The sequence below is a fragment of the Amblyomma americanum genome, chromosome 3 (genome assembly GCF_052857255.1).
Source record: "Amblyomma americanum isolate KBUSLIRL-KWMA chromosome 3, ASM5285725v1, whole genome shotgun sequence".
Lineage (NCBI taxonomy): Eukaryota > Metazoa > Arthropoda > Arachnida > Ixodida > Ixodidae > Amblyomma > Amblyomma americanum.
The window spans coordinates 157,421,277-157,436,806 of NC_135499.1; the positions used below are offsets into that span (position 1 = coordinate 157,421,277).

General features: G+C 46.1%; 1 protein-coding gene across 4 annotated transcripts in view; it reads right to left on the reverse strand.

Moving 5' to 3' along the window:
* mute (gon-4 like protein muscle wasted) overlaps window positions 1-15,530 on the reverse strand; it is a 45,805-nt gene that overhangs the window by 16,981 nt on the left and 13,294 nt on the right. For 2 of the 4 annotated variants that reach the window (XM_077658509.1, XM_077658508.1), the window contains exons 11-16: window positions 15,288-15,468; window positions 14,532-14,664; window positions 10,642-10,813; window positions 4,877-4,990; window positions 3,477-3,851; window positions 1,635-1,919 (exon numbers count right to left, since the gene is read on the reverse strand). In XM_077658509.1, the coding sequence (XP_077514635.1) occupies window positions 1,635-1,919; window positions 3,477-3,851; window positions 4,877-4,990; window positions 10,642-10,813; window positions 14,532-14,664; window positions 15,288-15,468 (1,260 nt within the window). The remainder of the gene's footprint in view (window positions 1-1,634; window positions 1,920-3,476; window positions 3,852-4,876; window positions 4,991-10,641; window positions 10,814-14,531; window positions 14,665-15,287; window positions 15,469-15,530) is intronic. The other 2 variants (XM_077658510.1, XM_077658511.1) reach the window with 1 other exon arrangement.

The window sequence follows — 15,530 nt, forward strand, 5'->3', positions numbered from 1 at the left end:
GAAAAGCTCGCGACACAGTCGAGTACAGTACTGCAGTACTGCAGTGCTTCTGCTTCTTGTTGCCCCTGCTTGGCGTTTTGCATTTCCCAGTGATGCAACCGTTTGCCCTTTTGTTTTCCCTTCCCTACTTCTCACTACTCTTTTACTGACTTCCCTTCCACAGTGGCCCACGCCGTCTTTTTTCCATGTTCACAGCCAGCTCTTCATTTTAGTATGAAAGCACTTCTAGCTGCACAAACCCCAGCGGTGTGTGTCTGTGTGTGGGAAGGCTCTGAGTAGCAAGTGTAAATGGCTCACCGGGTCAGTGGACACTTCAATCCCACTGCAAGTTAAGTGGTGGGGTCTACATACAAACTGAGGCAGTTACGTGCCTTTCCTTTTTTTTGAGGAAAGGAAAGGCGCATAACTGGCTCCCTGGGTCTGTGGAAAGCTCAATCGCACATGGTGGTGGTGTCCACTTGCAAAAAACTGTGCTTTTGCACAATATTTCGTGCTTAGCAATGCTAAACTGCAAGCCATTTTTTTTTGTTTTTGTTTCCCTGCGCACTGCGTGCTTTACCTCACGGCCTCAAAGGTCTTCAAGAAGTTGGCTTTTCCTCGCAAAAAAAACAAGCCTGGTTGTCGAACCATATCGCACAATGCCATTTAATTGTCTTTGATATCCATTTTGCCTCCTACTGTTGCCCTTGCTATTATGCCGTTACTTGTATGTTGTTCCAAGATGCCCTAAATCAGGTACGTGCCACAATGTCATCATTCCGTGGGAAGTAAGTCGCCATGGCCAAATGCTCTTCACTATAATATAACTGTTTCTTTATTAAAAATGTCTTTACTAAAAACGAAAAAAAAAGTGCAGTCATCTATGAAAGGCAAAACGGGACCGCAGTTTCACTCTACCTGGTTTTACTATAAGCAAGCTACTATAACGGTTTCTATATGCACTAGCTGCCCATAATAAGTGACCTGCACACAAATTCTTAGCGTGTCGACATCATGAGCTGCTTCATAGCATAAACACTGATGGTGAATTTCACTGGCTGACTTGGAGTGCTGTTTTTAGCTATGCAGAAGAGAGAGATCAATTTTCATTGACAACTCCGGAGTGCATTCACATTAACAAATGGCTGTTTTAGGGCCAGTCTGCAGTGAAGTACATTTTTTCCCCTGCTGCGAATCGGAAAAGCATCGCACAACTTCAAGGATGTACAGCAACATTGCTGTGCCACATTGTCATGCTTCAGAAGATGGCTGCATTTCCACAGAGCAGAAGCTTTTAAAGACTGCAACTAGAAAAACCACTAAACCAGAAACACATCTGTGAAACCAACCATGCCAATCATAGCAGATTCAACAACCAAATTTCTCTAGCTGCAGCCTATGTAACCAGGATGTGTGGCACACCTTATTAACCACTGGAATTTAAACTAAGTGGATCCTCCGAAACCAGCTGTGCAATGACCTCTGCTGTGACAAGGTGCAGGACACTTTCTTTTCTTAATGGAAGGTTGAATACGAGACACCTGTGGGCTCACTCAGCGGTTCCAGTTGCCGACCTAGGTCAACGAGTGGAATTCACATGGAACGTAGTCACCGTGGTTTCAGAGAGAACGTTTCAGTCTCGGTCATCCACCCACCAATGGGTCGGAATCCACAAGGCCAGGTACAAGCAGAGGCAAGGTGGCTTCCGCATCCTTCTGTTGCCGTGAGCGCTTGCGATTGAGGGCCTGCTTGCGGCGAAGAATCGTGCTACTGGCTGCCATCAATGCAGCCAGGTCTCCCTCATTGTCCTCAGCCTCTTCCGATGTGCCTGCTGGCAATGTGGCCCCACTTGGCGCAGGCTCTGGTGCATCAACAGCCTCGGATGCGGCTTCATCTGATGAGGCAGCGTCAGGCACATTGTTGCTGCCATTGCTCTGCACCTACCAGTCAGTGGAAGTTGTAATGCACAATTTAGTAATGACTACACTGAATCCAGGCACAACTGCATACCATCCATACAAAACAGAGCAGAGCACTGAAGATTCCTGATAAAAGTACATGTCGCGGCATGCTAGAGCTTGTCACGGCTTCGCTGCTGGGCTACACAAAGAAATGAGAACAAGCCGAGGCTAGCTGATGCGAGGATATGACACTTTGGCCTCCAATAACTCCAATAAGCCAAGACATGTCAGGCATCAGCCATAGAAAGGCAGAACATGACAGGGACGAATGCAGGGGTGGTGGACTGCTAACAGAAGAGCGTCAACCCTGTGCATTACAGGCATTCTTTGGTTTGGTTTTCCATCAAGTCACTGCAGCTTGTGCAGTTATGCACTGCGGAGAGAATCGAGATGGGATGGACGACAACAAGGAGAAAATGGGAGAAGAACCATGCAAAAGCTGATGCACCTGATTTGAGCTGGCATGACATAAAAGCTGATGAGAAGCATTTATGCAATGCATTTAAGGGAATTCTCCAAGGTGGAAAGATTTTGATCAAGAGATTTGATACAGCCATCTGCTGTCACCTGTTGTCCTCTGATTACAATTCCCGAAGGATATCGTAGACACTGCGACTTTCTACTGCTAGCATGCCCCACTGCCAGCCCCAGCCTGATATGACTGCAACAGGGGCAAGATATTGGAAAGCCCAAAACTAATGTCTTGTCTGACTGCAACCGCTTTTTCTCTGAACGTATTATTGTTGCTTCCTAATGCATCTTGAGGTTGTGTTATGCAGCAGAATTTTGTTGCTCCGACTATGCTAGCTGTATTTACATGCTGTGCTGTCCCAGATAAATTGGAACAGCACATTCTCTTCATTACAACTTTAACATCACTACAGGGAGGTTAAGGAGATACTGAGGACGAACTGAAGTTGGCCTGTGTCAACAGATTACTGCCTTCCGATGACAAAGAAAGACACTACTTTAGCTGAAAAGGGAGCTTTTACATGCTTGAAAAGGTCAGAAAATGAAATACAGGTGTCACCACCACTAGCTGTTTTCACAAGGAAAATTGAGTGCTGCAAGACAGTACCTTTTCACATAGATCCCTGAGGCTAGGCTAAGCTGCCATTAACTCGCAAACAGTGATCATGGTGTCCCTTTTGGTCTTGACGTCATGAGTTCGAATCTAGTGGCGGAAAAAAATTCTAAATCCAATTCTTGAGTTAATGCATTTCTTAATGTCGGACAACGATCAATATAAAATGTAGCCAAAAAACACCACAGGATTGATTTTTTACCTAGAATAAAAATTAGATAAAGTTGTCCTCAGGAGCACTTTAACAACATTCCATAGTACTGCACTGCCTTCTGCATAATTTGCACAAGGTGCAAAGACCATAATGTTCAACAGTCATCGTTAGAGGGATGACTTCACGTAATCAGTTTACATAATGTAGCCTCTTGCTTTACTAACGCACAGTAAGAAGTTACCTCGCATACAGCACCAGCAAGCCTGCCTGCCTGCTTTTCTGCAAGGTAAAGGCTTACCGGAGCAGCAGCAGCCGATGTGGAGGGCTCCTTGTCATAGCTGAGCCGCTTTTTGACAGGCATCTTGAGAAGAATTTTTCGGCCATACTGACTGTATTTCTTCAGGATGGGGGAGATGTGTTTCAGAGGCGAGACCAGTGTGTGCCGAGGGGCCGGAGCAGGCGACAGGGTCAGCGTCACCGGTGCGGAGATAACCGGTGGTGATACTACAACGGTGCCTCCTATGGTTAGGAGGCTGCTGGAAGGGCAGACTACAGTTGTGCCCGAAAGCGGGCTGGCAGCTGGCTGGATTCGTGGCGGAGTTGTGGGCATTCCTCCTGGTGCAGCTGCCGATCGCCGTGCAGGGCGTGAGGGACGCGAGGAGAGGTGCATTTGCTGCAGGAAGGTGGGTAAGAGAGCGGGTTGCACGAGCTGCGGAGTTCTGACAAAGCGTATGGGCATATGTAGGCTTTGGTCGCTCAGCAAATTCAATGAATACAAGCAAATATGACAGCTTTGCATGAAATCCGGAACTCAACTGAGTGTCTAGATTGCCTAAGGAACTTCTATAAAGATGTGGAAAGAATCAAATTCAGTTGAAGATTTTTAGTCATAAGACAGCAAGCTGAAATGCGTCATCATCATTATCATTAACCTCATTATGCCCACTGCAGGACAAAAGCCTCTCTCATATCTCTCCGATTAACCGTGTCCTGAATGCCTGGTAGTTGTTTGCAAAAACAGACAAGGCTGCACAAGTACACAAAACAATGAAAGACACTGCAGGCACTAAATTCCCAGCTAAGATCACAAATTGCAAAAGGTGCATGCTACAACGAAAAGAAAAGAAAAAGTGCTTCACATCAGATACGGTGCACTTGTTTATCGCAGGTACCGCCAGCCCTCTTTACATACCTTTTGCATTTTCGGAACCATTACTCATGATTTCTGCACATGAACTGCCTAATTTCTTAATTTAAAGAATTCCTGAAAAAAAACTACAGTGGTAACTAAAGGTTATATGGCAACATAAGCAGCAACGGCAATAGTATCATTTAATTACCTTTATATTTTCTGCTGGAATTCCTGACCACAACAGTGGTGTCATTTCAACTGCTCATGACAATGCTCTTAGGCAATCCTCTGCATTGTGAACATATACTAATGTGAATCTATCCATATATTTCATTTAAAGTTGTACTAATCAGATGGTATGCCTTGAAATGCTATATTATTGCTCTTCTAAGGATCACTCTGTGGATAACATCTACACTGCCATTTATTTTTACCTTTAATCTAAACTTTGCACCATGCGTTTCATAAAATGTAACCGTATATCCCTGATCTCTCTGCTGTTGTGTAACTACAAACACCATTAAGTGCTTCAGCACCATTCTTTGACAGGAAAGGAGGGTACTAACCATCCACAGGGGAAGCTTATTTGGTGGCCGCTTGCATGGAGGCAGCATGTTCTGTGCGTCTATTGGGTTCGGTTCCCATACCAGTGGCGGAGCGACCTTGTGCACATGCCAGTACTGAAATTTCGCGAAAAAAAAGTGATAACAATAATAATAAACAAAAAGAATCCTAAAACTCAAATTCTGCCCAGAAAACATAAGGCAGTTTTCAAGGGAGGTGACAAAGAAGCAATGCCTAAACAACCGGCAATCCTCCGTGACAAGTAAAACGCCTTACACAACACAGAAAAGGATATGCACACACAAAAATATAAAAAGCATACATACGCATACGTACAAGAAACCAGGCCCTTGAGGTGAATAGTATTAAGAAATGACGAAAGAGAATGAGAATGAGAGAAAGAGAGAGAAAGAGAATGAGAAAGAGAATCCACCTTTTAAGTGAGTATATGGTGCCGCCACATGGGAGCCGCTAGGATAAACTAGACGGCAGCATAGCAGACGACGCTCAGAGAGCATTGCGCTATGGGCTACATTGTATAACTCGACAGAAGAAAAAGAGTTGTGCAATGTGCAGTGGAATATGACCGCAGGTCAACTGACTAACGAATGCACGTTTTGTGCAAGTAAGTGACGAGAATAGCCCGAAAAACAAAGAAAGAAAAATAAAATAAAAGAACAAAATCGCAGGGCTGGAGTTGCATCTTCAATGATGCCGCTGCAGGCAGATGGACTGAATCACTGTGCTTTTTTTTGGAAGTTCAACTTTACTATAGTCGGATACAACTCAAGAATGAAGCGGCTTTTCCCTGTCAAAGTACCCCCTTCCAGCCAATGGCATTGGCCGATTCTCATGAGCCTCGTAGCGTAGCAATGCAGGGAGTGGCAGATGAAAGGAGATAGTACCCTCCTTGCATTATCGTGCCGCTCCTTTCATTGTCATGCTAGCAGGCTCATGAGAATCGGCCAACGCCATTGGCTGGAAAGGGGTACTTTGACAGGGAAAAGCCGCTTCATTCTTGAGCTGTATCCGACTATAGGGAGATGCGACATGTACACGGACACGACACCGGCGTTGTCGGTCGACAGGATATCGGCAGACTTCTCAACGACGATGTCAGCACGACTGGCACGTGAGTGGCGCTGCACTTTTGACAGGTGTTCAGGCCAGCGATGCCAAAAAAGCTAGGATGGACCGAAGCAAGTGTTGACGTTTCATGTTCCAACCTTGATACTTGCCAGCAGTAAACATTTTTCCAACTCGTATAATTTAACTGAAGGCAACCAGCTCAGTTTTCTGGTGAATACAAGCCTAATCAGCACCCAATATATATAAAAGCCTAATAAGGTCCTGCTACAGCCATAAGCTATGGGACCCCCTTCTGTATTTTTACTTATGCAACAAGTCTTGATGTACTTATGCCTTGATTTAGGAAAAAAAAAAAAGAATCTTTTGTGTAGTGATTGTGGACAGCTTATTCAACAATTTTCTACACAGGAAATGACGCACTGGTGTCGTTTTGTCAAAAGTGACTTAAAGAGGATGATATTTTACATGCATTTACACGATTGTAAGTCGACCCCCTAAATCACATTTCCAAAAAATATAAAAACTTCCGAGGTTGTTTAAGCTTGGCCTTGAATAGTTGAACACGAATGCCTTATCCAGCGGTTCCGGTTTATCGCCAGCCGCTATCGGCTGCTGCGCTCAGGCGTGCCCATGGGCACATTCCTAAACGAAAATGTATTTGTCACTGGACTACTCGTCCACACTTGCGCCATCGTCCTCACTAGCGCTGCCGTCGTGATCGCTGCTGCGGTCCCACAGCACGTCGTTCTATCGTCGTCGTCCAGCGAAATCCCGCACTTCGCAAACAGCCACATCACAACATCGCGTGGAACAGCTGAAAATTTTCCTTGCTGCAGCTGACACCTGTATCACCCGTTGCGGACATCGAACTTGCGGCCCGGCGCGCAGCTGTTCGTTTCTTCGGCGTAAAAAATGGCAACCAACTTGAATGTAGCCGTGAACGAGCGCTGGTCGCATGCCTGACCAGAAGCACAAATGATAACTCATGAAGCACTACATTAGAAACTTGTGAAACGCGGCCGGCAGTAGTCAAATGCGTCAGGGCCAAAGAGAAACTATGCGTGAATGGCGTCGGCTCTTCCTTCGGCTATCCACACTCCTCGGCACCGCTGCCGTTCTGAGTGGGGGTGCCGCCTCGATTGGAACAGCGGCCCTTCCATCAGCTATCAACGCTCCCTTGAGCGCCGAGCGTGCATTTGAAAGTAAAAAGAAAACTTGTTGGACGCTTGAGCTTCCCTTAGAACGCGATTGTGTTATCGGGCCGCCGCCGCCGCTTATCAGTAGCCGCAGTCAGCAGCCACGTGTGGGGAATGTGAGGTGCCAGTTTGCTGTTTATCGACAGCTGCCATCGGCCGCCGCCCGCATGCGCGGGGAGGGTATGCCAGTTTTGCATGTTGACACAGCGGCTGCTCAAGGCCAGCACCAAGAGCGATGCGACGGAGCCACGCAGCAAAAATGCAACCACGCTGTAGCATGCCTGGCATCTCGTTTGTCTCGCTTTTACTTATAGTGCGATGTTTTCGTTTCGATTGTAAGTCGACCTCCCACTTCGGATTTTCAAATAAAAAATTAGGTTGACTTACAATCGTGTAAATACGGTATGTGAGGTCAGCAGGGCGACTGCCGAGCATTGCTGAAGGCAAGGCCGAGAGCACTCATCGATATTGTTTGCGCAAAGTAAATAGGACATTTTGTGTAATGCAAGTGGCTGTCAAACATAGTCTTGCTAAACAGATTGAAAATCAAATATTGGCCACATTGCAGGAAGAAAAAAAATTGATGATCAATTTGTGCAGTTAGGCCACAAGCAAATTAGATTGTTGTTGTTAGTGGCTATTTATTAATAAAATAACAATGGAAGGAAAAGATGCCGCTAGTCGTGGCATCTGCCATTGAAACCTGAAGCACCTGAGCTGTGACTAGCGGAATAAAAGGACAGGGAGAGGACATATATTAGTGTGGGCAGAGAAAAAAGAAAGAAAAATAATGCTGCCCAGCCCACACCGCCAATGGCACAACCCGTTACAGGGAGAGGACATCTGTTAGGTTGGGGGCAACCTAAAAAGAATGAAAAATAATAAGCTACAGGGAGAGGGATAGAAAACGGGGAGCAATAGTAAGAAAGGACAAGGGTAAGGGGTGAAAACTGAAGTGCACCTAATTTGAAGTGCGCCGAGTAGAAGCAAATTAGGCGCACTTCAGTTTTCACTTCGGTTCACGTGTTCAGATCCATTTTTCACGGATAGACATTGTTCGGATAGAAGTAATGGGTTAACGCTCATATATTTGGAATTGGTCGTTCTCTACTTTACATTCATAGATCCCTGCGAGTCCTTATGCAACTCCTGCCTCAGTGGCGCAGTGGTTACGTGAGGCACCATTGTCCTGCGATGGCAGGTGCTGCCATCGGTGGGGCTTGTGAGACCCATGCTGCTCTTCTGAGCAACTTCTCACGATCAATCATTAAACGAATGGCCACCTGTAACAGTGGGCAGTTTGTTAATAATTTGGTGGGAGGTTTCTAGGTGTACAGATATGCATACATCTGGGCAAATACAACCCGGTGGGCAGCCTGCCATGAAGTAGGCTTCAGACAAACAAACACACAACGGCTAAATGCGGGGAATGGCCACTAGAAATGGTAGCGCACTAAAAGGGACTGAGTGCGTGGGGATTGTATCTCTTGAATGACCTGAGCACGTGGCCACTGCTATCGCTGCTACCCCCTCCCGTGGGGTCTCTGAAGGGAAAACAGGTGGTTGCGCTGGTTGTCTCCATTCGAACGCAAGCTCTTTCGAGAAACGCTGTAAATCACCGTCCTTTCTGTTCTTACTGCTTCAACCTTGAGTCCCTGGTGGGTCACTTCAAGTGACATTTGAGCATTGCTTTGGCTAGAGGTCACAGGCGGGAAATGAATGGGGAGACGGCCACCAACTCGGGTAGCAGCAAGGTGCGTAGTTATCCGTCCCGATTCCCTGGCCTTTGCCAGGGGAACACGAACGCGGGTGGCAAAACGCGTGCGCTATGCATGTATGCTTGAGTCCACGCCCAAATGGAGTCCCGCTGCCCGCCTGTGTGGCGCTGACGCTTCAGATTCGGGAGGGCCTGATTTGGCTGATTCTCCGTCACAGCCGGCCATTGCCAGTGGTGACGTGTGATAAGCCAATGACGTGCGACCTGTGTCGCCCGGGCGAGATCCGTGCATTTCCCCATCCTCTCTTGTGCTGTGTTGCACACAATGTTAACCCTTTGGTTGGCTGTGTGGCCCGCAGGCACCCTTAACTCTGCTGCTAATGCGTGTGTAGTCTGCTTTGCGCACACGCGGATCTGCGGGCCCACTTTCGGGTGCTGCGGTAGGGCTATGGGTTGTACCGAGGTCTGGGGATTAGTGCAGTGTTCTGTAATGCAGTTTACTGTGTAATAAACACTTGTGCTCTCAAATAACTGTGCCTTCCATCCTTCAGTGTAAGAGCACATGCCTGCAGTGAATGCTGTCTGTGCCTTCCTAGCCGCGCCGATCTCGTAAACTGCACAGGCTCTGAAGCATTTTCCAGCAATATGATTGTATAACTTCTAGCATTATTGCACCAGGAAGCAAATCTTCAATTGCTGTAAATGTCAAAACATTGTCCACCTCAATGGAGTGGGTTTTCCTAAGCAACTATGTAAATAAACATTTTCGCTATCATGTTGAAACCCTCACCGCTAATTTCTTGAAGAGATTGCACTGTTTCTAGGTAGATATTTATTCATGGAGTAATATCTTTAAACATTTATTCAGCCAATTCACGATCCATTTGCGAAGCAGCTCGTAACAAAAGCTATAAGCAGATACCAACACCAGCAACTACAACATGCACGGAAGTCAGCGGCGCACAGTAGTGTTCCGGACTGTTAAACCGCTGCTGCCACTTACTTGGCATTGCTTTGCTGAACAACAAACTCGCGTGAGAGCTCTTACTGCAGTTCAGCTCTTTGTGAAGTGCTCGGCATCAATCTCATGTTGGCCACTGCTAAGTGCATGCGAAGAATTCGCAGTGCCAACGCCGTTTTGGTGGTTTCCCATGCATTTCCTATAGAAGCGGCGTGGAGTAATGGCGTCCATATCGTTTCACCATGTGCCACTAGAGTTTTGTGCATGCGCAGATCACTCGCGCAAGAGGCAGATTGCCCATCATTTCTTTTGCACCGTTCACTTCAAAAACATGCCTAACCAACTAGTCTAGCCTATGCTTTAGTGGACAAATGAGAGTCAAAAATTAAAGAAGCACACAACGCATCAATTTCTTTTTTCTTCACAAACATAGAAAATGCAAACAATTTCAAGGTAGTGAAAAACATTAAGAGATAGCGACACTTAAATGAGAACACAGCAACCGGAGCCCTTCACTAGGGTGCCCGTCATAGCCCGAGTAACGAGTAAAGAAAAAATAGAAAAATGGCGACAGTGCTGATGCTACAATGTACCGAAACTGCAAATTCCTTGTTCTGCATGCGACACTGCAAGGTGTTTATAATGTGCCTTGTCTGTGTAACCAACTGTGACTTGCTTTAAGCACACAAAAGTTCTGATTAAGTATGAGTGCAGTTTCTGAATTTTAAATTAGTAGCAGGCAAGCTAGAAAGGTGACTAGCCAGAGAAAGAACTAAACAGAAAATAAAGGGTAGAAATTCGCACCTTCACAGCATTCTCTTCACCAACCTTCTTGTAGATGATGTTCTTCACGTGAACCTTAATCTGGATTTCAGTCTTCACAGGCAGGAGAAAAGTTCGGATGAGGCGCAGATAGGCAGTTGAAAAGGAGCAGCATCTAGGTGGCACAAACTGCTCCAAGCCCAGGGCTAGCAGGCTGTGACAAAATGTGGGTATTAATTGATGAATGGGATTTGTCACTGTGCTCAATGGCACTACAAACATCGAAAATTTTTAGTTGATAGCCCCAAGGGCAACGAATGGCTGGTACTCTTCACAAGCAAGGGTGACCACAGCTATATCTTATGACATTTTGATTGAAAATTTTAGCAACTTGAAAGAGTTGAGGAAACAAGTATTACAGCATAGACCGCTTATAACGCATACCGTGTGAGTCGGGAAAATCCGCATTATAAGCGGTACTGCACTGTAACCAAAACATAGCTTCTCCATGCATTCGCGTTTGCAGAACGGCCACCCTACCTTTCAAAGTGCACCTGACAACGCATCAGACGCACAACACTGCATTCATAGGCAACAAAGAAGTTTATTTGATCGTTCTGTCGAAGCGTCATAGCGAATGAAAGAACCACGTTATTTTAGTCTGGCGCTGCGATTGAACTGCGTTGCTAATGACTTTATCTTCAAAAACAGTGAGGCGCTTCAGCGCTTGCTCACTGTGGTTTCTTCGAGTGCAGTAGAGGCGCAGTTTGTTGCAACAGTTGAGCGTGTCTTTGCACGAAACTTCTGCTGCACTTTCACTCACCTCGACGGGCTCATCCTCAAATAGAGGCTCATCGCGACCGCGCACCGCTGCCGCGATGTCTTCATCTGTGGCGGCTACTTCACACACAATGCTGTCGGGGTCGGCGATGACGACGAGCTTATCTTGTGCCAGTCGTTAAAACACAGAATACTACCATTCAATAATTGAAACCATAATGCCCCACAATATTTGCAAGGCATCTGGCCTTGGCTTGCAATATCGAGCCACTCGCAGGAACGCTCTGGGCCCGGACCTGTGAAACCATTCAAACCAAGCGGTGACATCTTAGTACTTTGACCATGCTTTGACGCACGAATCCACTTCTTTGCAAGCGATGCGGAGTCTTCCTGCAGCTGTTCTTCCAAATGGCAGACATAGTAGCATCGGCGGCACCGTACTTTCTTGCCACCGTAGCCTTTTTCAAACTGCTCTCGGCGTCCCTTACAATGCTCTGGTTGGTTTTGAGAGCTTACTGTTTCCTGGCTTTCGGAAGAGCAGACACCACCGGAACTGAAGACAGCTGAGGCTGGCAGGCTTGCTCACGTTGTCAGCTGACTTGCCTACGTTGTCAAGTTTTTGCTAAACGCGACGGCACCTATCTCGCTCATGGGCTCAGGCGTAACAAGATGCTGCTGCACGTGCGCGTGATATGAGCAGCACTTGCAGCCACTCCAGCTGTTGGCCGTGCCATAAAATTCTGTCCAATCAGTGTGCCCAACGAAGGCGCATCGGAGAATGAGAGGAAAAATGCCTGCTTTTGCAGCTCCTATTTTATAATGTCTTCTGCCTTCTGCCTTGCCTTGAATCACGCTGACAACGCTCCACCGTCCCTCCTGTTGCCCCCTTCTTGCGCAAGCAAACTCCTTGTGCCCGCTCACAGGCCCACGCCGGTACATGGGCCGCCAGGCTTTCCAGAAACCGCACTGTACGTGGTCTCCGGTTACGCACTGCCGCGTATTAAGCAGTACACCAATACATTGAACTGTATGGGAAGCGAAGTGGTTGTCACAAAAAGCCGCATATAATGCGGTCCCACATTATAAGCGGTTACGTTATAAATGGTCTGAGCTGTATTCGCAACTTGAGTGGCTTACCACATAATTATTATCAAGTCAGCTCAATGTCAAGCATATATACAGTAAAACCTCGATAATTTGAACTCGAGTTAATTTGAAATCCCGGTCAATTCAAAGGATTTCTGCGGTCTTGTAATTTCTAATGAACATCTGACCGGATAATTCGAAGTGGCGGCCTACACCAGCCTGGTTAATTTGAAAATCTGGGGTGCTATACGGAATGTCCCATCCGAATTTCGCTGCAAACCTGTGAAGCAGCGGCCATTCGGAACTGTGAGGCGGCGCCGAAGAGCAATGCCGATGTTTGATTTGTGAAAAGTCAAGAAGTGTGGCGGATCGGGCTAGCTAGTGCAAGTATGACATTTTTCAAACTGTTAAAACAACATGGACAAAGAAAGAACAGACAGGGATGACCGCTCATCCCTGTCTGTTTTTTCTTAGTCCATCGTGATTTAGCACTTTGAAAAATGTGAAGAGTCTCAGCCTCAGTACTCCCAGCACAAAGACCAGTCTATGGTACGACTTGCAGACCGCCAAACGCGTGCCTGCGTTTGTCCTGTGATGCGACCATTCTTGCTCCACACTCGCGACGAATTGACTGTGCACAACACCGGCCTGTGCGGTTTCCTTGAGAGGAGTGCAGTGGTTAGAAAGGTTAGGTTATCGGCACCTCTGATTACTTGAAGTACTGTCACATATAAGTTGACCTTTCCTCAGAAAAATGACGGTTCGAAATTGGGATGTTGATCCTATGTGCGGAGCCAAGCTATATGAAGAGTTCAAGGGAGTTTTGGATGAGCGACGGGTGCTACGTGCCACGTGTTAGTGCCTGTTCCCGGCAAAATGTAGAGGCTCTAGGCAGCAAAAAAAGTCGTTAATTCATATGCAATTTGGTTCAGCTAAAGAAAATTCAAACTGCGCACCGTTTATCCAACTCGTTCGTGCTGGCGGTCACTTCCTCGGAAGAGTGGTAGGTAGCGTGAAAGTAAACTTCAGATAAACTCCAGAGGTGTGTGTTGCGAATCCGAAACTACAGGACAATTTCCAGTTTGGTTTGGTGCTAGTCGGTCAGGCTTCACGTAAGTGTGGAGGGCAGGGTGGAGCGCTGTTTTTTTTCGCTTTTGATCTCCAGTGGCTTCAGATTGCCAACCTAGTAATTGTATCGTTGCGCGTATACTGTTTTGAGTTGCACGAGCGCTGTGATGCCATCCCACGGTAAACTACAGAGCAAAGTGCGGTGGCAGGATGAAGCGGGGAGTGGCCAGAGAGGGCTAAGAGTTAGGGCATAGACTTTAACGTGGCACTCTATGGTAATCATGAAGATCATCCACTACAGGTAGCGCGTTCCCACAAGTAAATTTTTTTGCCCGAGTCCCATTTTTTTTTTGTCCCGATTAAAACTCGATTAATTCAAATATTTTCCATGCTCCCAGTGACTTCAAATTAACGAGGTGTTTTTGTATTAAATACTATTAGCATGACTTCGAAAAACAAAACCAGTAATATTGATGCACAGTGTAAACTTTTGGTCCTATTCAACAATAGTAAGCTGTGGTCAGGTTTTACAAGGAGGAATATACGATATTGTACAGATGTCAAACAGCAACTATTGGCTAATTAAGAAACACTGTTAAAAAAGCATTTGCAAACAACTTGAGCAAAACACATGGAGAGGACTATGGAAAAAGAATGGATGCAGAATTAAGAGTCTCTTAATCTTGCTATCTCACGGAAGCTGCAATATATAAGCACAAATGGTACATTAAAGATAAGCTAACCACTTGAGTAAATTAACCTCCCAAGACAGTTTACACTAACGGTTCTTGTTCCCCATTGCTTTATTCTGACCAAGCAAAGCTTTTGTCTGTGCTGAAAATTACAAAAGGATCGATAAACTGGTAAATAAAAGCCTGCCTTATTGCTGTTCATATCCATTACAACCAATATTTGTTTATAGATGTATTATGCAGGATGTAAAAGAACTTGTGGGATTTACATCTTGAATGCAATCAAGTGGAGAAAAATTACTCAACTGGTCCTCGGAAGGGAAGAAGATGACCTTTTTCAACGGGTCATGCAGTGGGCTGTACATACGACTCAAGGGCAGCAAGTGTGGGTACATGAACACTGGGCTGTCAAGCAGTATGTCTCTTGCATGACTTGGCACTGTGGACAAGTGGGAAGAGAGGGCTCTATACAAAACCGGTTCGCCAGTTCTTGTTTTTGCTCCAAGACCACAAGAGAAGCCAATGAAATATTTAAGCTTTACAAGCTGAAGCTATCTAAAATCTCTACTTAGTCAAGACACATGAAGATTCGAGGGTCTGAAGCAGGAAAATATAAGGAAATGGCAAGCAGCTACAATCAGATCTATTCTTAACAAAGTTAGCTGAAATAAGAAATCACCACAGTTATATCTGCACCTTCATTACAAAATAATCAGCAACTAAAAATTGTACTTTTTTTGTTAAAATATTAAGATAAGTATGCAGCAGCAGCAATACATAATAGGAAGTAGGTTTAATGTCCTGAAGCTTTGCTTGGACTATAACAAGTTTTACAGTGGAGGACTCTGGACTAATGTTTACCAATTAGTTACTGCAATGTGCAGTGGCACCGCACAGCACGCAGCTGTTTTTGTACTTTGTCTCCGTCGAAACGTGTCTGCTGTGGCCGAGGTTTGACTCACCATAGACAATACTTAACCACGGACACTACTAACCGCAGACAATATCTTCTAAACAGATAGTGGCACAGTTACAATGGTACAAATACCAGACATGACTGACCCTGGTTCTTCAGCCTGTTTCGACGGAGCACACGGGTGCTCATCTTGACCGGAGTTCCTCCAGAGCCTCGATGAGGCATGCTGTCCAACATTTGCACGGCTGGCCGCAGGTTGCACGCCATGAACAGCGATTGCCTCTCAGGAGGCGACATCGGCCGTGACGCAAAGCGCGCCAGTTCTCGCTGCACACAGGTCACCAGACATGGGCACCGGACAGTTTAGTAAATAATCTCATCTTTACCAC